Genomic DNA, 19400 nt, shown 5'->3' with positions numbered 1-19400 from the left:
AATGATGACGCTATATCTTCAATCCGATTAATTCTTAACAAATTAGTATTTGCAATTTGTGAAGGCCGTTCTGGCTATATAAGAAATCCGTGATTAATAATAAGATAAATAACTTATTTCATTTCGGAACCTTAATAGATTTATCGAATCGGTTACTATTTCTGAATCTCAAAAAAGAGATCAAAATAACAAGGAATAGAATTTGATTAGTTGGTATTCAAAATATACTATTCAAGTAGTCAAGTCGAGAAATAGATGGTTGAATCAAAATAATTTTGTTTAAAGTTCTATTTTTTTCAGAGGGCAGTATGAATGTTCTATCATGTTCCATCAACACACAAAATGGGTTATACAATCTATCCGGTGTGGAAGTAGGCCAACATTTTTATTGGAAAATCGGGGGTTTCCAAGTCCACGGCCAAGTACTTATTACTTCTTGGGTTGTAATTGCTATCTTATTAGGTTCAGCCGCTTTAGCCGTTCGGAACCCACACACCATTCCGACCGGCGGTCAGAATTTCTTCGAATATGTCCTTAAATTTATTCGAGATGTGAGTAAAACTCAAATTGGAGAAGAAAATGTCCTTTTAGTGGAACTATGTTTCTATTTATTTTTGTTTCTAATTGGTCAGACGCCCTTTTACCTTGGAAACTCATACAATTACCTCATGGGGAGTTAGCCGCACCCACGAACGATATAAATACTACTGTTGCTTTGGCTTTACTCACGTCAGTGGCATATTTCTATGCGGGTCTTACCAAAAAAGGATTAAGTTATTTCGGGAAATATATTCAACCAACTCCAATTCTTTTACCTATTAACATTTTAGAAGATTTCACGAAGCCCCTATCACTTAGTTTTCGACTTTTCGGAAATATATTAGCCGATGAATTAGTAGTTGTTGTTCTTGTTTCTTTAGTACCTTCAGTGGTTCCTATCCCCGTCATGTTCCTTGGATTATTTACAAGTGGTATTCAAGCTCTTATTTTTGCAACTTTAGCCGCGACTTATATAGGTGAATCCATGGAGGGCCACCATTGACTAGAAAGTCTTTTTTTTTAACCTAAGGCAATGTGTGCGTGGCTAAAAAAAATTGACTTAGGGAATGAAAAGATACAACTACACTATCTACGATCAGAGTAATAGAAAAAAAGATTACAACAAAGATATTAGAGTAGAGAATTGAAAAAAGGGGGGAAAGAGATCTCAAATATCTTTTTCCTAAAATTCCTGTTTGGTCCATTTATATCATAATCATACCTTCCCCCCAATGAATATTCAGTTTAGATTGGTCATCGAATCCGAATATTCACTATTCGGAGTCGTAATTTGACGAAGAAGTCTTGTGGTATTACCACGTATTATTAAATGTCATTAAAAAAAGGATGTTCTATAGAATGATTTCCCTTTTCAGATCATTTTATTCGCCGATTGACCAAAGGAAAATATTAATAAATAATAAATTATATGAACTTAGATCAAAATAATAAATTGTATGAACTTAGATCAATCAAATCAATTTCTATGCAATGATTTGGGCCAACCAATTTATCCTAGCGTTCATAAAAAATGCGTTGTAAATTTCTGTAGGAAACATTACTCTTTTCTAGTATTGGTAGGAAGACTTGAGTTCTCTAGTGGAGACCCGAATTTTATCCACACTTGTATCACTTTAGGTGAATATTGATAATGAAGGATTTGAGCTAAGACTTTTACAAGGTTGTTAGTTCGAATTCTGAACCCACTCGGGTTTTCGTCGCACAGTGTGTTACGCCAGAAAGTTCTGCTCTTGTGGCCGTACAACAATTGTCAAGTGGTTAAGATAACATTGTCTAACCAAAATAAAATATCGGAGCTCTCTAAATTTGAACAGTGTGATAATCAAAATACAAAATCGCCGTTCTTAAAAAAAAACACTTTTTTAGCCAACAAGTAAGGTCATTAAAATTTGTTATTTAAATATATAAAGCTTGATAAAGGGCTTAAGGTTTGTCTGATTGTCTCCCACCTCTACTTAACCAAATTTTACACTTTTGACATCTTTTATTTCTGTAATAATAATAATTTCACTCAATGTCATGTCATCTTTAACAAGTTGACCTGTTCAATAAAGTCTTCCATATTCTTTGACATTTTCTTTCAACTTTGGTATTCCTCACAAACAATTACACCCTTTGTTGCTTCATTCACAAACTTACCTTTAATATTATTTCACTCTGTGTGTTTTCAGCCACCTGAACTGAATCCCATCAAAAACAAGTTTAATTGGATCAAAGGTTTGATTTTTATTTATTTTTATTATCATGTTCTGTTTAATTTCATCTTGTTCTTGACCTAATTTCACTTGCTGATCAATCTAATTGTTCTTCTTGGATTATAATTAGGTCAAATCCACTGCACAATTTCCAAATTGACTTCCAATTTCTGTTGATTCGGATGGTTAATTGAACAATTAGGGTTTATTAAGTAAAACCCCTAATTTTTTTATCAATGGAAGCCCTAGATATTGCTCTGTATGCCCATAGTTCAGTCCACAAAGCAGTATTGACCAAAGATTACACCACCCTAAACAGAATAATATCCACTCTTCCCCGGCCCGTTGACCCGGCTGATATCCGGACAGAAACCGACTCCATTGCGGAGGAAGCGAAAGCCGATGAGATATCCGCCACAATTGACCGCCGTGATGTCCCTAACCGTGATACACCGCTCCATTTAGCTGTCAAGAATAGTGATGTTACCGCCACTGAGATCCTTATGCGTGCTGGTGCGGATTGGAGTCTGCAGAACGAGCACGGTTGGAGTGCTTTACAAGAAGCTATATGTAACCATGAAGAAGAGATAGCTAAAATAATAATCAAACATTATCAACCCGCAGCGTGGGCTAAATGGTGCAGAAGGTTACCGCGGTTATTAGCAACAATGAGACGAATGCGGGATTTCTATATGGAAATAACGTTTCAGTTTGAAAGCTCGGTTATCCCGTTTATTTCCCGAATCGCCCCGTCTGACACGTACAAGATTTGGAAGCGTGGGGCTAATTTACGGGCTGACACGACTCTATCTGGATTTGACGGGTTTAGAATCCAACGGGCCGATCAATCGTTTTTGTTTCTTGGTGATGGGTCTGAAGACGGGAAAGTTAAACCCGGTTCGCTTATTATGATTTCACATAAGAATAAAGAAGTGATGAACGCGTTGGATGGTGCGGGTGGGTCAGCCACGGATGAAGAGGTGGACCAGGAGGTTCAAGCCATGACTCGGAGTAGTATTTTTAGGCCCGGGATTGATGTGACCCAAGCGGTTCTCGTGCCGCAGATGACTTGGCGAGGGTTCGAGAAAACTGAAAGTGTCGGGAATTGGAAGGCGAAGGTTTACGATATGCAAAATGTTGTGGTGAGTATAAAGTCCCGACGGGCCCCGGGTGCTAAGCCGGATGACGAGTTGTTTGCAGATTCTAACGGGAACGGAACCGATATTGAAGATTTGAATGATATTTTGACTGACGGAGAGCGGAAACAACTCGAGGAGGCGTTAAAGTCCGGTTCTTTGGATCAAGATTATGAAAATAATAAACCTGGTGTTCGTGAGCAAATAGATATCCCGATTGAAGACGGTTCTAGCCGTGAAAATGGGTTTAATAAACACGGAAGAGAAAAGAAAGGGTGGTTTGATAGATGGCGGAAACGGGATACTAAGAATAGTCAAAGTCAAGGTCAAGTTAACAGAGATGATAATAGCAATGTCAAATGGGTTGGTAAGAAAAGAGATGGAAAAACCGAGAATGAGTATAAGAAAGGGTTGAGGCCGGTATTATGGCTTTCACCAGATTTTCCGTTGCAGACCGATGAATTATTACCTTTGCTTGATATTTTGGCGAATAAAGTGAAGGCGATACGGAGATTAAGAGAATTACTTACCACAAAACTTCCATCAGGCACGTTTCCTGTTAAGGTTTGCTTCGCTTTCTGTGAATATTAGTATGTTTTGGAGAATGTTCTTGGAACATGTTACTCTAAATTCACGGGACCCACCAATACCCCGCTAACCAGCGATAGCGGTGTGCATGGGTCGGTTTGGGCTAAGACTGTTCGGTTTCAGGTTTTTTCAGTTTCGGTTTGCTTTTGCCATTTGGGCTTGATATTTTTAGGCCGAGAAAACAAGATTGGCCCAAAATATAATGATTATTATGCATTTAGGCTAATATATTTGGGTTGCACTATTTATCATATTCTAATAAATTACTTCACATTCAATATTAAAAACGATAAGCTATACATTCAGTTGCTTCGGTTTTCGTTTTAATTACATACGAAACCGAACTGAAAAATCAGTTTTTGCAAGAACATAAAACTAAACTGTCAGTTTTTGCTCAACTGTTATAGAATTCGGCTAATGTTTCTTGCTCGGTTTTACACCTCTAGGTTGCCATTCCGGTGATCCCAACCGTACGAGTATTGGTTACGTTCACAAAATTTGAAGAATTACAACCGTTGGATGAATTTTCAACGCCACCATCGAGTCCTACAGCCACAGACCACAATATCTCAACAAGTGCAAGTTCGTCATCGTGGTTTCAGTGGATCAAAGCTCCGTATCAACATGTCATCTCATCAACGAGTGTTTCAACTTCATGTGTAGATAACGATCATGACCCGTTTTTGATTCCTGCTGACTACACGTGGATCACAGCCGAAGCAAAGAAGAGGAAGATGCAGGAAAAGAGAAGCAAAGAAATGAAGAACTCCAAAGCGAGTATTCGGGTTTTATAATTCGGTAATTAGTTTATAAACAAAATTGTTGTGTAAAAGTTGTTCATCTTAAACTAGGAAAATATATACAAGATAGACAACCCTAGGAAGCCTATGTTGCGCCCACGGGCCTTATACTAATAAAAACTGGTAACTGATACAATATATAGATTCAAGATTCATGTTGGATTCTTACAACATTTTATGTGATTTTGCTTTGAATATTGATAATGCATATGTAACAAATGAAATTCAGATTTGTGTGGTGAAAACTTGATTCAAGGACATGCCGTCTCAGTGATTGCGGGTCTTCTATTGTTTTGTTCTTGACAACAATTTAATATCCCCCAAGGAGTCGATCGATCAACACATCTGTAGACACTGATAATCATTGTATGATACTGACATATGGATAATTATATTTAACATTTTTATCATATGCATATATTTTTTATTGTCATAAAAAAAGTGCAATTTACTATGTGTAATAATCTTTTGCACCAACATATAATAATGATGTTTCTAATGCCTCATCTAGTTATCATACTTTTGTTGCAAGCTAATTACTTTGCCTGCCAATACAAAAATAGAGTGAAGTGTGTGGATTAGTTTCTTTAACCTTTATAATTAATAGTTATGTACTTTTGTTACAAGCTAACAGTGTACATGCTAAGCTTTCTAGCTCTTTTGACCAAGAGCCGATTGAGGTATGAACGATCCAATTTTCGGTACAAGATTTGCTATGTAGATGGTCTCTACCTGCTAAAATGGGTTCGGTTCTTCATAACAAAACCATAAGAATACTTATCGTCCAGACTTCAAACATGCAACTATAGAATAACGCTAAGATCCAACTTCAAACATGCAACTATAGAATAACGCTAAGATCCAACGCCTTTATATTTGAAAAAGAATTTTATTAAAGAGCATAAATGTAATAAATTTAAATATAAATATCCTTTCAAACATGAAATTTGTCATCACTGTTATTACATACAGTAAAAGAAATTTGTATATATAGCTGATTTAGTTAATTATATTAACTTCAGAGACGAAACATCTAGCACCAGTGGTAGAATAGTACCCTGCCACGGTACAGACCCGGGTTCGATTCCCAGCTGGTGCAAATGCTGTGATGATGAAAGCCTTTGATGGTTGGGTTCATTGATCGACATCTTAATAATAGATAAAATTGAGGCAATTCTGAGCAAATTTTTTCATTACAGTTATATTGTTGTAAAACTGTTTTTTGTGGTTTACGGTTTGAGAAATCGAGTTAACAATCCAGTAATTGGAACTCCATTTTTAAATGCATGCTCCACATGGGTCGTGTTAAAACTTATAGTGTTACATGATTCTAAATGTGTGCGGGTTAGGCTATGTGTAGTGGAGGGGCTACAAATGGCGGCAAATTGTGACACGTGGCGCCCAGTCAGCAAGGAGTGGAAATTTTTTTTGGGGTGTAATGGTGTATGGGCTACAAATTGGGCCCACAATATCTTTTTTTATTATTTTCTTTTTATAATTAAACTAAACAAATAAAAACCAATTTATTTAAATAATTAAATAAAAATGCATTAAAATTAAAAAGAAATACAAAAAAGTACATAACTAAAAAAAACTAATATCCATAATATTCGCGTATTTTTTTGACTCGTCGTCGTTGCAACAATGCGGCCTCTTCGTGTGACCCAGCCGCTTTGAGGGATTCGTATTCTTTACTCATTTCCCGCAACTCCATCATAGCGGCAATCTTTTCGTGTTGTTTGTTGGTTTCTCTCATGCTATCGTTGAGTTCCTCGACAAACTTTTCGTGTTTTTTGATCATTTATGTCATGATAGCGGTGAGTTCCACGGGTTTCGGTTGGTTCGGGTTGGGTTGTTTGTAGGATTCATTTTGCTAGATTTTTTTAAAGAATTTTGATATATATTGTTTTAGTTAATTAATTATTTTTTTTATTTGTGACCGTTGAAAACGGACAAATAATAAAAATAATAATATTTTTAAACCCGACTCGGCGATAATAACACCCCGCCCCCGCCCCATTTCGCCCACATATCGCCTGGGGGGCGGTGTTCGTGCCCAATGTAGCCCCAAATCGTCCAAATCCAAGCCCCACTATATATGGCCTTAGAGTTGGTGTCTTTCACACCAAAAAATATATGGACAATTGTATATGATCTTGCTTTTGAATACGACTAGACTTTTGTAGTCAAAATATAGCTCCTCTTTCATATAGGAGCTTTATGTTTCTTGTTAATTATGGGTTTACTATAATCAAGTAATCAATAATGTTGATTATAACTCTAATAGAAAAATCATATACGTATGATGGTTGGTTAATTTGTATATACTATAGTTTGTTTATTTACTAGTTTTAACTATTTATTGTGGGAACTTCGATACTTCATACGTGTCTATTGTATTTCAGGTCACAGACGTTAAAGCAGCTAATTTAGACATTTTGAGGCACGAGATGAGGACCCGGGACATCCAGCACGCAAAAAGAGAAAATAATATGTAATTTCTGCTGAGAAGACCCATCGCGATACGCGATGGGCGGGCCAGAACGCGATGGGTGACGCAGATGGGAAAATTAGGGTTTTATGTTATTTCTCTCAAGCACGACCCTATTATCCAACAACTTCTTCTAGGCGATTTCCAGAGCAAAAAGAGGGCGATTCTACCATTCCGATTCATATCGAGATCACATACATGTTCCATATCATCATATTTGAAGATTCCATGATGTCGAGGCTCGGCTAATCTCTCTGATTCATTCTCGGGATGTAAAGTTTGTATTTTATACATGTTCCATATCATCATATTTGAAGATTCCATGATGTCGAGGCTCGGCTAATCTCTCTGATTCATTCTCGGGATGTAAAGTTTGTATTTTATTCAGTTTTTAATGTAACCAAGAACATACAATTTGTAATTATCGTTGATTGATCTATGAGTATTGATATTTAGTATTGATGTGCATTCAATCGATTTAGCTTTACGTTGATCATAACGATTAGCTTGTCAGTTGTATAGTAATTGCTTATAGGGTTGTTTGACTAGCTTGAATACAACAAAGCATACAATTGCCCTTAGTTGAGTCACACTGGTAGGGGCGGTTTGATAACCAGTGCAGTGTGTTAGCGATTGCCGGTAGGGATGAGCAAAATCGGTAATCGGTACCAAGGTTTTAAGTTTCGGGATCGTAGTACGGTACCGGTATTTCCCGATTTTTTACCCTCGGTACTGGTACTATCCCGGTACCAAGAATTTCCAATTTTCGGGATCGGGAAAATCGGGATCGGTACCGGTCGGTACCGGTACCATCCCATGCTCATCCCTAATTGCTGGTGCCTAAGGTTTAATTCGTTAATCAGTCTTTAGTCAGTATGTGATAATTAATCGGTTAGATTGCATGAGAAACTGTTAAATTACATTCTTGAACCCAGGGGATGATTCATCTTTGTTAATTGCTTGAATTTGTGAATTTGATTAATCATTATTAAAATCAACTTAATTGCTTGTGTGATCAGCACTAAAACATATTACTTCATAATATTGAAACTTGTTTGCACGATTACATTGACCACATACTTCTTGTGTTCGACACCATACTTACCCTAGTTTGCTTAGGTGATTAGGAGCTGATATTAATTGTTTTTTACTAGATAGTGACAATCTAACATCAACGTATCATTACCAATATATGCTTTTGGTTCGTTACTTAATAAATAGGCCGCCTTCTATGTACATAAGAAGCACAAACAAATGTTGCAACATTAAATACAGTTTCAAGAAATGTGAGAAAATCTTAGTGACTTGTTGTCTCTGAAGAGTTATGTTAGTGGTTTCACACTTACAATGCTTATCTTGGCAGGAAAAATCTGTAGAGTGTTTATTAACATGATGGGCATCATGCATGTTTAAATCATAAACCTATTGTAGCACACTGAATCATAAATCATATCCTAGCCTATTGCATGCACTACATGTTTATTTAACTATAACAACTATAAGTTACCATCATTATATTATTAGGTACTATACACCACACATGTTTTATCCAGAAAAAATCTAAGCAATTTCTGAAAGAACACATGTATTTATCTCTACTTTAATACCAAGTCATTAACTAACATCCAACAATATTCTTCAAGCACCAGTGGTCTAGTGGTAGAATAGTACCCTGCCACGGTACAGACCCGGGTTCGATTCCCGGCTGGTGCATTTGTTGTGATGATTCAAGCCTTATATGATGGTAGGGTCCATCAGTCTACATCCAACTGGATGAAGTTAAGGCAATTCTGAGCATCTCTTTTTTTTTTGATACTTCAATACCCACTTAAATCCAGAAAACTATCAATTTTTTCTGTTAAATTGAGTTCATTTTGGTCTTATAATAACCAGACAACAAATTTTCTGATACTAATGATTTTGCACATCTTTAGCATCAAGGTCTTTTCATTACTAGAATCAACTCATTCAATATTTCATAGATCTTGTCACATGCAGGATGTGCTTTATCAGCTACTAAAAAACTATGAGTTTTACTATTAACTATAATCCAACTGCACCCAGCCACCTTCCGCAACCGTCTTTCTTTCATCACTCTTCTTATATCACCAACACAATCCCACTTTCCACTACTTGCATAAACATTAGAAAGTGACACATAATTAGACGCGTTTTCAGGCTCAATCTCAATAAGTGATTTATAACCCAAAACCTTAGTCTCATAGTTTACATCAACCACACAACCACTAACAAGAGCCCCCCACACACTCGGTTCGGGTTTTAAACCCATTGACTTTATGAACCTCAAACCTTCGTCCAGTTGACCCGACCGTCCCAACAAGTCAACCACACAAGAACACATTTCAACCGTCGGTTCAACCCCGTAAACACTCACCGCCTTATTATAAACATCAAGACCTTTTTCAACCAGACCCGATTTGCTACAAGCAGAAAGAACTCCAACCACACTGACAGCATCAGGCTTGATCCCGTTTTTAACCATTTTAGCATACAAATTAACCGCCTCTTGACCGGCCCCGTGTAACCCGCATCCGGTTATTATACACCCGTATGAAATTGCATTTTTTGACCAACAATCGTGGTCAAAAAGTTTTCTTGCGGAGGTTAATAGACCGTGCTTGGAGTACATATCTATTAAACAGTTGCATAAACACGTGTGATTAAGAAACCCCGTTTTAACAGAAAGCCCGTGAACTTGTTGCACTCCTAATAACCCTGCAGTCAAGCTGCAAGCCGGGAGAAGCGTTAAAACCGACACCTCATTCGGTTCCACCTTACTCGTTCTTCGCATTTCACAAAACAGATTCACAGTTTCTTCATGATCCCCAATTTGTAAATAACCGTTCATCATCGCAGTCCACGCAAACACGTTTTCAAACCTCATTTGGTCGAAAACATGGCGGGCCGAGCTTATTTTACCACGCCGTGAATACATATCAATCAAACAGCAGTTTAAGTGAATACCCGAGTCGGCATCAAGGTCCATCTTTCGTATAATGTAACAATGAAGCTCCCTTCCATGATCAAACGGGCCGGTTCGGTTTCCACACAACGGAATCAGGCTACATAACGTGAACCCGTTAGGCTTCCGCCCTTCGGTTAACATATTCTTCACAAACCCCCAAACTTCTGAATCCGAAAACGGGTTTTCAGTACTAACATAAGTAGCCAACATTATGTTCCAAGAAGAAACAATTCTTTCAGGCATTTCATCAAACAGTTGGCGTGCTTCTTGTATTCTATCACATTTACAATACATTGACATAATTGAATTAACTAACACGGTGTCTATTAACAACCCAAGCTTAACACACTTCCCGTGAACCCATTTTCCGGTGATTTCGCCGGAGATTTTAGCCAGAGTCGAGAATGTGAACTCGTCAGGTGAAGAATTAACACTCATGTTGTTGAAAACAGTGAAGCATTCATGATAAAGATTGTTGTTTGCGTATGCGTTGAGTAATGTGTTCCATAAACAGACGTCTTTGAGTTCGATTGAGTTGAAAAGAGTTCGAGATTGAATGGGATTGTGGGAACGAGAGTAGGCGTTGATGAGGTGCGTTGAGATAACTGGGTGTTGGTGAAGACCCAAGTGGTAAACCTGAGCATGGGTTTGTTGGGTTAGTTTTAGAAATGGGTTTTTGGTTATCAGTTGGAGAAGATGAAGAAGACGATGGCTTTGTGGGGAACATGGCATAACTTTAGTCTTTAGAGCATTTGTCTTGACTATTGACCAAATGTTTAACGTGGCTCCTTAAGCCAGGAACTTGGGTGTAAACGAGTTGAGCCAAAACTTTATTTTGAATTTTGACTTACGAGAGGCTCGAGTTGTTTTTAAGCTTAGATTTAGCTTATCTATTATTATTTTTAATCTTAGACTCGACTCGTTTTATTATAAATTATTTTAGACCGAATTTATTATTTTAGAACACATATATTTTTGTTCAGATATTTAAGTCTAGATGACAAAAATAAAAACCAAACATAACCCATCATAAAAACTGAAAATCAAATGATTTAAGAAACCTCAAAAACTGCATTGTTGGTTTGTATCCAAAACCAACCACATACACCCCTAAGGCCATGTGGAGTGAAAGGCTACACAATGGGGTGAGTTGCGTCATGTGGCGCCCAGTCAGCAAATATTGGGGTTTTGTTTTATGGTTATGTTGTTGTTGTACCCCATATATATGTATATATATCACACACACACACAAACTATTATAATAATAAAAAAAAACAAACATGGCAGAGGACAAAAACTAGTCGTCTGCCCCCTTATCACCTTAGAGGGCGGTGTTCGCGCCCCTTTTAGTCGCCCCACTACACTATGGGTCGCCTAATAAGAATTATGATACAAACTATCTAATCAATATAATTGAGAACTTTAGTGTCACAAAGTATGGTTGTCTTGATAAGGTTAAATGTTTAGTCAATTAACTTTGTTATTTATGTTTTTAATAGGGATATTGGTTTTTAATGCTCCTAACATTCTCTCATTGGTAGATAACACTCTCAACTTTCGATTTGTCACTTATCACTCCCAGCTTTCACCCTATTTTCTTGTACCACTCCCCATCTAAATGAACACTAACCTCATTAATGTTTTGGACTAAAAATGTCATTCACATTAGTTGAGGGGGTGAAAAAGAAAATTAAATTGTTTAACATATACCAAATATTCCTCCAACCAACCCTAGATCAAGCATCACCACTCCATCCTCATCAATTACCACCACCACTACACCTCTGGTTCAACACGAACCCATCTACAACATATCGATTTGAAGTAATCCTTTACTAGCTGGAAAACGAGTTGTAGGTTTCCAGAGAACACCATATCCATTATTTCACCGCCCATCACCCCAAAACCGCAACCCCCTCCCCCACCACCACCAGTGTCTCACCCAGCCACCTTCCGAGATTGCCTACATGCCGGAAAAATGAGTTGCAGGTTTCCGGCGAGCACCATATTCATCATATCTCCACCTGTGCACAATCTTCATGATTTCCATCACCTTTTTACACCTCTGAACAATCTCCATTTTCTGAAAGACGAGATAGCCGGAAAACTCAAATTCGCCGGAAAAAACGAGGTCTCTGGAAAAACGAGGTCATCGGAAATGAAGGTTGTTGAGGCTGTACAATTACCACCGTCCTCGTCTTGTCGTTGTATTGGGAGTTTGTCGAAGAACAGGGAAGCCAGACCAGATCGTCAAAGGAAAACATGGCAGACTTTATTTCTCCCTCTCATCGACTTTCTCTTTCTTTGATTGACAATCTCTTTCTCTCTCTGGTAGCTCATGTCTATTAAAAATAAAATTATGTTTTACCCCCTCAACTAATTTGAATGACATTTTTAGTCCAAAACATCAATGAGGTTAGTGTTCATTTAGACGGGAAGTGGTATAAGAAAATATGGTGAAAGTTGGGAGTGGTAGGCGACCAATCGAAAGTTGGGAGTGGTAGGCGACCAATCGAAAGTTGGGAGTGTTATCTACCAAAGAGGGAAGGTTGAGAGTATTAAAAACCAATATCATTTTTTAATATGTGAGAATGGTTGTATTTCAACATTAACTTTGGTTTGGGTCAGATGATTGTGTTGTTAACTGAAACCGACCGAATTTGATCACCCCATTTTGTTTTAGTTTTGAACGAACGTAATAAAAACCGACCGAATTTCAATTTTGTTTTTGTTTGATAATGTAAGGAACGTGACGCGGGCTGTCCAAATTTGCATAGACTCACCGCCTCAGCGCCGACCCGGATCGAAGAAGCTCGAGTTCTACCAACACCCGTGTTTTAGTGACCGACGCTACCCCATTGCCCCACCTCAGTTTTTATATTGTTTTTTTTCTTATTTTGGTTTTAGTTCCGATACCATAACGCACATAACAAAAACTGACCGAACTCGCGTCGACTTACCTTCTCAAAACATGGATCGACAACGCTTGAGTTTTACTATCGCATATATTTTATCGACCTGCCCCGACACAACGCGCCGAATGATACACTAGTTATACATATTTAACAACTTAAGAATTTGAAGAGACTATGATTCCAACGCCGCCCGTATATATTGAGAAAGAATACAATTATAGAGTATTTATGTTATAAATCTAAACATGAATGTCCTTGACATTATAAATTTTAATTATAATATTAAATAGTTTATTTTTGAAAAAATGGATTTTAATAATTTCAAGTTTAACCCGTTAATCAATAGTCATACTAATACATTATGACAATTTGACCAATAACACTCATAATTTTACTCTAGGTATCAAAGGCAATTTTAGAAACATAACTATTATATATTTATACTTTATTTTCGTATGATTTATACTCAATTTATTTTGTACGTTTGTCATTATTATCATATCATCATTGTAAAATAAATCAAGTGAAAATATACGAGAATTATGCTAAAATCATTGCTCTGTGTCTTAGGTAACGAAAATGAAGTTAGTAGTGTCATTAGTCAACTTTATTATTAGCCAATGGTTCATGATTCAATAACTAAAATCCAATTTATCAAATTTAGTTTTCCTTTGCTGAATATTTAAACCTAAAAAAAATTAAAGTCAAAAATAAATAAAGAGGTATATATCCGTACTTCAGATAATAAATACTTGTTTTTGTACATCAAACATCAAGCACCAGTGGTCTAGTGGTAGAATAGTACCCTGCCACGGTACAGACCCGGGTTCGATTCCCGGCTGGTGCATATGCTGTGATGATCAAGCCCTGCAATGGTTTGGTCCATTGCCCTACATCTAAAATAGATGATACATAGGCACGTCTGAGCAACATTTTTTTTGTCTCACCACTTTGGTTTTTTAAGATTATTTATAAATCGTTGAAATTCCATTAGTTTTTCAGATGCATCTGTTTGACCGTTTTTTAATAGTCAACTTTCGAACAAGTTCTATCTGTGATCAGTTTCGAGTTCGACTATTATGTCACATAGGTATCTCTTATAAGCTCATTTTGTAAAACTTAGAGCAAACACAAATACACAATGCTCTGACATTTCAAACACCCAAAAATGCGGCATAGAATAAATAACGCCAATGGTCCATGTGGTATGATCATATTGTGGTTTTGGTCCATATTTTCAGAAATGACACGTTTAGACCAACCAACTGTTTACACAAACAGAAACATTGCACAACTGCTCTTAATATTATTTGGAAATTAGTTTAATAAGTTCCATTATAAAATTACAACATGTACATCAAGCATTTAAAATGCAAAAAAAAAAAAAAAAATTACAAATCTCCTACCTCCTAAAAGACAAGCAGGAGAATATAGAAAACAAAAGTAGCCAATGTAGAACACATTACACACTTCTGATTAAGCCCTGTAGAAAAGGATGTATTTGGTGACCTTCAAAAGCACCTTATGTTACCGCAGATTGACATAACCACCATCAGAATTAAAATAAGGACGATCCCTGCGACGATCAGTTTGATCTTCATGTTCTGAATCCACATCTTCCTTTTCATCTTGGTTCCTTGTTTCTTGAAATCACTTGCCTAAAACAAGAAAACCAATTATTGATACTTTTATAAATTATAAATGTTAAACTATTGATAAACATGGAAGACTTCAATCAAGGAATAATTATAGGAGGAAAAAAAGGACTGTCCATAGGATGTTCTGTAATTCTTTGTTTCCTTGTTTAACTATTGAGCATTCTATTTATTGGGGTTAATCCTCTCTTGTAAAATAACATAATAAAAAAAATATAAATAAAAGTTCTTGATTACCAAGTTAACATGGTATCAAAGCGCGTTTGATCTTGGGAATTCCGCCCTATCTTCAAACAAGATGACGGATGGTGACACCCAAATCAATCAAGTTCCTGATGAATTGACGATGAAGATTGCTGCACTCCTAAGGAATGGTCTTGGAGCTCAACAAACAACAACCAACTCTTAGAACCTTTCCTTAGGGATTTAACTTGGTGGCGATAACTATGCCCTCTGGGCAACACTGATGAAGAAAGCCATTGGAGGTAGGGGGAGAGGTTCTCACGTCATAGGGGATCCGTCACCCCCTTTAAAAACTGATACAAGTTATTCACGTTGGGAACAAGATGACCAATGTGTCTTCACCTGGATTATCCAAAATCTTGAATCCAACCTGGTGAATAATGTCTCACAATATCCTACTGCAAAAGCTTTGTGGGATGGTTTAGCCACCACATACGGATCTGGAACAGATTCACTCCAGGTGTTTGATCTCCACAAACGAGCAAACTCCCTCAAACAAGGGTCTGGAAGATTTGTGGAGTAGACTACAAGGCATTTGGATGTCGATCGATAGAAGAGACCCGAATCCAATGAAGGATCCGGAAGACATTCAAGTTTACAATAAGAAGACCCAAGAACAAAGACTTTACCAGTTACTCATGGTGGTAGATGACAAACTGGAACCAATCAAAAGAGATATTCTGAAGAAAGAACCTCTCCCATCCGTTGAGGCGGCATATGCCACCATCAGAAGAGAGGTTGCAAGAGTGACCATCTTAAAATCTGGACCCTCTGATAACGATTCAACCGAAATCGGATTAGGATTGGCTGCCAAGGACCCACAACATAGAACAAAGTTTCGACTGAAAGAAAAAGAAGATAAATCCAAACTTTTTTGCACTCATTGTCAGATGAAGAGGCACACTAAGGAACAATGTTTCAGGCTAGTCGGGTATCTAGAATAGTGGGAAGACGGTCAGAAACCAAAGACAACCAACGTTCAAGGGTGATGGGAGAGGTGTGTCAGTAACAAGGGGAGGAGAGTCCACCGGAAAGGAACCGCAGGAGAGCAGCGGTGGTTTTGGAGGAGTGGCTGCAACATGTGATGATGACCTAATAGGTACAGGACTTGAGAATTACAACTCAAGTCCCTCTACTATTCATTCTAAGTTGTTTTCTCCTAAGTTTTTAATGTTCAGCCCATGTCTCACTCTAGAAAAGAAAAAAATTGGATCTTTGATTGTGGGGCTACGGATACTATGTCATACGATAACAAAGATTTTTGTAACCTGTGCCACCATCAAAGTCCCACATTGAAACTGCAAGTGGAGAAAGAATTCAAGTTAAAGGGGGAGGATCTATCACATTCTCAGAAAAAATGAAAATTAATAATTGTCTATACATTCCTTCCCTTTCCTCAAAATTATTATCTATTAGCCAAGTTACAAAACAACTCAATTGCGTGGTACTTATGTATCCTAATTTCTGTGTTCTACAGGACATTCGTACGAAGGAGATCATTGGGCGTGGTACTGAACGCGGGGGTCTTTACTATGTTGATGAGGTGGTTCAAAAGGGACATGCCATGCTTGCTCACGGGACAACCGAAAGACAACTATGGTTATGGCATCGACGTCTTGGCCATCCTTCGTTTAGTTATCTTAAGTTTTTGTTTCCTAGTCTTTTCCCGAATAACTCCGCTCAGGAGATTTGTGAAACATGCATTCTTGCAAAAAGTCATAGGGCTTCGTTCCACAAAAATGATACTAGGGTCAAATCTGTTTTTTCGTTAATTCATTCCGATGTCTTGGGTCCGGCTCCAAATAGTACCAATAGTCGGTTCAGATATTTTGTTATATTTGTGGATGATTTTTCACGAATGAATTGGGTCTACTTCATGAAACATAAGTCTGAAGTTGCTGAAATTTTTGTTAGTTTTTACAAGATGGTCAAAACTCAGTTTAAAAAAGGTATTCAGATTCTCCGTTCCGATAATGGGACGCAATTTGTGAACAAAACAATGAAAGATTTCTTTAAAGAAAATGGCCTTATCCATCAAACTACGTGTCCTAACACTCCTCAACAGAACGGAACGTCGGAACGAAAAAATCGTATACTTCTTGAAAAAACGCGTGCCATTATGATTGAGTCTCATGTTCCACTATCGTACTGGCCAGAAGCCGTGGCTACATCTGCCTATCTTGTTAACCATCTCCCAACCCAAATTCTAGGACATAAAACTCCTCTAGGTGTCCTAGCTACCCAGGCTAAAGTCCCATCCATTATGACTTACCTCCTCGGGTTTTTGGCTGTACCGCGTTCATTCACACCCCAAAAACAGATTGAAATAAATTAAGTGCGTGTGCCGAGAAATGTGTCTTTGTTGGGTACGGTGTAAATCAAAAGGGCTATCGTTGCTATAACCCCGTTACTCGTCAGGTCCATGTCACCATGGACCTTGACTTTGTAGAGTCAGCCTATTTTTTTGACCACCAATCCAGTACTCAGGGGGAGAAACTAGGTGAGTGACTCGATTGGTTCGATTGGCTGCTATATCATAGTTGTTCGACGGATGTCCAAACAGAGCCGGTAGATGGCGCCGCTGAACCCGCTTCGTCGACCATGGGACAGGATAACCAAGCCAATGAATCTCCTGAAGACGATGTCCATCCGGTCGAAGTCACCGAAACCGCACCAGGTTCGGTAGAGACTAACAATGAGGTAAACAACTTAGAACATCATGATAATTTACAAAATGATACTTCTAATCATGATGATCCAGAAAGTCATATGGAGGAGCAACAGAGTGTTCTTCCTCCAAGGAAAAATAGGGGAATCCCTCCCAAACGGTATTCACCGGAACAGGGTTCTCGCACCTCGAAATACCCGGTTGAAACTAACAGGGGGGGAGTGGCCAATGTTGCAAAAGTTTTTTTGGCCACCATCCTTTCAGAAAAAATTCCTTACACAGTTCAAGAAGCCAAGGAGATAGCTGAATGGAGAGAAGCAATGAACAAAGAAATAGAGGCTTTGAAGAAAAACGGCACGTGGGAGAAATGTTATTTACCACAAGGGAAGAAGCAAGTCGGATGCAAGTGGGTATTTAACATCAAGTATAATTCTGATGGTACCATTGAGCGATACAAGGCAAGATTGGTTGCCAAAGGGTATACACAAACATACGGTATTGATTATTCTGAAACCTTTTCCCCAGTTGCTAAAATTGACACTATTAGAGTCCTTTTCTCTGTAGCGGCAAACAAAGACTGGCCTCTTCATCAATTTGATGTAAAAAACGCTTTCCTGCATGGAGACTTGAAAGAAGAGGTGTATATGGAAGGGCCCCCAGGGTTCTCGGATGATTTTCAGGAGAACTAAGTTTGTAGGCTAAAAAAGGCTTTGTATGGGCTCAAACAATCACCTCGCGCGTGGTTTGGAAAGTTTACTATGGCCATGAAAAGATATGGGTACAAACAGAGCAATGCTGACCATACCTTGTTTTACAAGAAAAGAGGTAAGTTAATCACATGTCTTATAATATATGTTGACGATCTGATTATAACAGGGAGTGACCAAGAGGAAATCAGCTCCCTTCGAAGAAATCTCTTCACCGAATTTGAGATGAAAGACCTTGGGGGATTAAAATATTTCCTAGGGATTGAGGTGCTTAGGTCAAAGGAAGGGATCTTTATTTCTTAAAGAAAGTATATACTGGACTTGCTGGCTGAAGTAGGCATGGTTGATTGCAAGCCCAGTGATACTCCCATGATGATAAACCATAAACTCAAAATAATAGAAGGGGTCAAACCAACAAATAAAGAAAGATACCAAAGGCTAGTAGGGAAGCTGATTTACCTAGCCCACACTCGACCCGATATCGCGTATGCTGTGGGAGTTGTGAGTAAATTCATGCACAATCCCCAAGAAGATCATATGGAAGCAGTTATGAGGATCATTAGATACCTAAAAGGCACTATTGGAAGAGGTATAGTGTTTAAGAAAAACAGTCACCTTGACGCTGAAGTTTACACGGATGCTGACTGGGAAGGAGATCCTAATGATAAACGATCTACTGCAGGGTACTTTACGCTCCTTGGGGGTAATTTGGTAACATGGAGGAGCAAAAAGCAGAAAGTCGTATCTCTATCAAGTGCAGAATCCGAATTCAGGGGTATAGCTAATGGGATTACTGAAATTCTTTGGCTGAGAAAAATAATGAAAGAAATTGGAGCTCCCTTCAAGCGTCCAGTTCGTTTAAAGTGTGATAATAAGGCTGCTATCAAAATCTCAGAGAACCCGGTGGAACATGATAGAACCAAACACGTTGAAATAGATCGTCATTTCATAAAAGA

At 38.0% G+C, this 19400-nt stretch overlaps 2 protein-coding genes and 2 non-coding genes across 5 annotated transcripts; 3 read left to right on the top strand and 1 right to left on the bottom strand.

Annotated features, from left to right (window-relative positions):
• The first annotated feature begins 2083 nt into the window (after window positions 1-2083).
• LOC143537023 (uncharacterized) lies at window positions 2084-4889 on the top strand. 2 transcript variants are annotated; one of them, XM_077030899.1, is made up of 3 exons: window positions 2084-2277; window positions 2386-3955; window positions 4426-4889. In XM_077030899.1, the coding sequence occupies exons 2-3, from the start codon at window positions 2492-2494 to the stop codon at window positions 4771-4773; spliced, it is 1812 nt and encodes a 603-aa protein (XP_076887014.1). In that variant the 5' UTR covers window positions 2084-2277; window positions 2386-2491; the 3' UTR covers window positions 4774-4889. The 2 variants fall into 2 exon arrangements, with proteins under 2 accessions (XP_076887014.1, XP_076887013.1); XM_077030898.1 differs by having other exon boundaries at window positions 2084-3955.
• Window positions 4890-8912: 4023 nt separating this feature from the next.
• TRNAG-GCC (transfer RNA glycine (anticodon GCC)) lies at window positions 8913-8983 on the top strand. The gene has a single exon. It is a non-coding gene; the product is annotated as a tRNA-Gly (tRNA).
• Window positions 8984-9169: 186 nt separating this feature from the next.
• LOC143536988 (pentatricopeptide repeat-containing protein At3g57430, chloroplastic-like) lies at window positions 9170-10833 on the bottom strand. The gene has a single exon (XM_077030857.1). It carries the CDS (start codon window positions 10692-10694, stop codon window positions 9207-9209), a length of 1488 nt encoding a protein of 495 aa, XP_076886972.1. The 5' UTR covers window positions 10695-10833; the 3' UTR covers window positions 9170-9206.
• A 3114-nt stretch (window positions 10834-13947) lies between these two features.
• TRNAG-GCC (transfer RNA glycine (anticodon GCC)) lies at window positions 13948-14018 on the top strand. The gene has a single exon. It is a non-coding gene; the product is annotated as a tRNA-Gly (tRNA).
• The last annotated feature ends 5382 nt before the right edge of the window (window positions 14019-19400 follow it).

This window comes from Bidens hawaiensis, unplaced genomic scaffold (genome assembly GCF_021521415.1).
Source record: "Bidens hawaiensis isolate Kalapana, Puna unplaced genomic scaffold, B.hawaiensis_p1.1 tig00011076_1, whole genome shotgun sequence".
NCBI classification, from domain to species: domain Eukaryota; kingdom Viridiplantae; phylum Streptophyta; class Magnoliopsida; order Asterales; family Asteraceae; genus Bidens; species Bidens hawaiensis.
The sequence above is the reverse complement of the archived record's forward strand: the minus strand, read 5'-3'. Positions and strand labels throughout refer to the sequence as shown.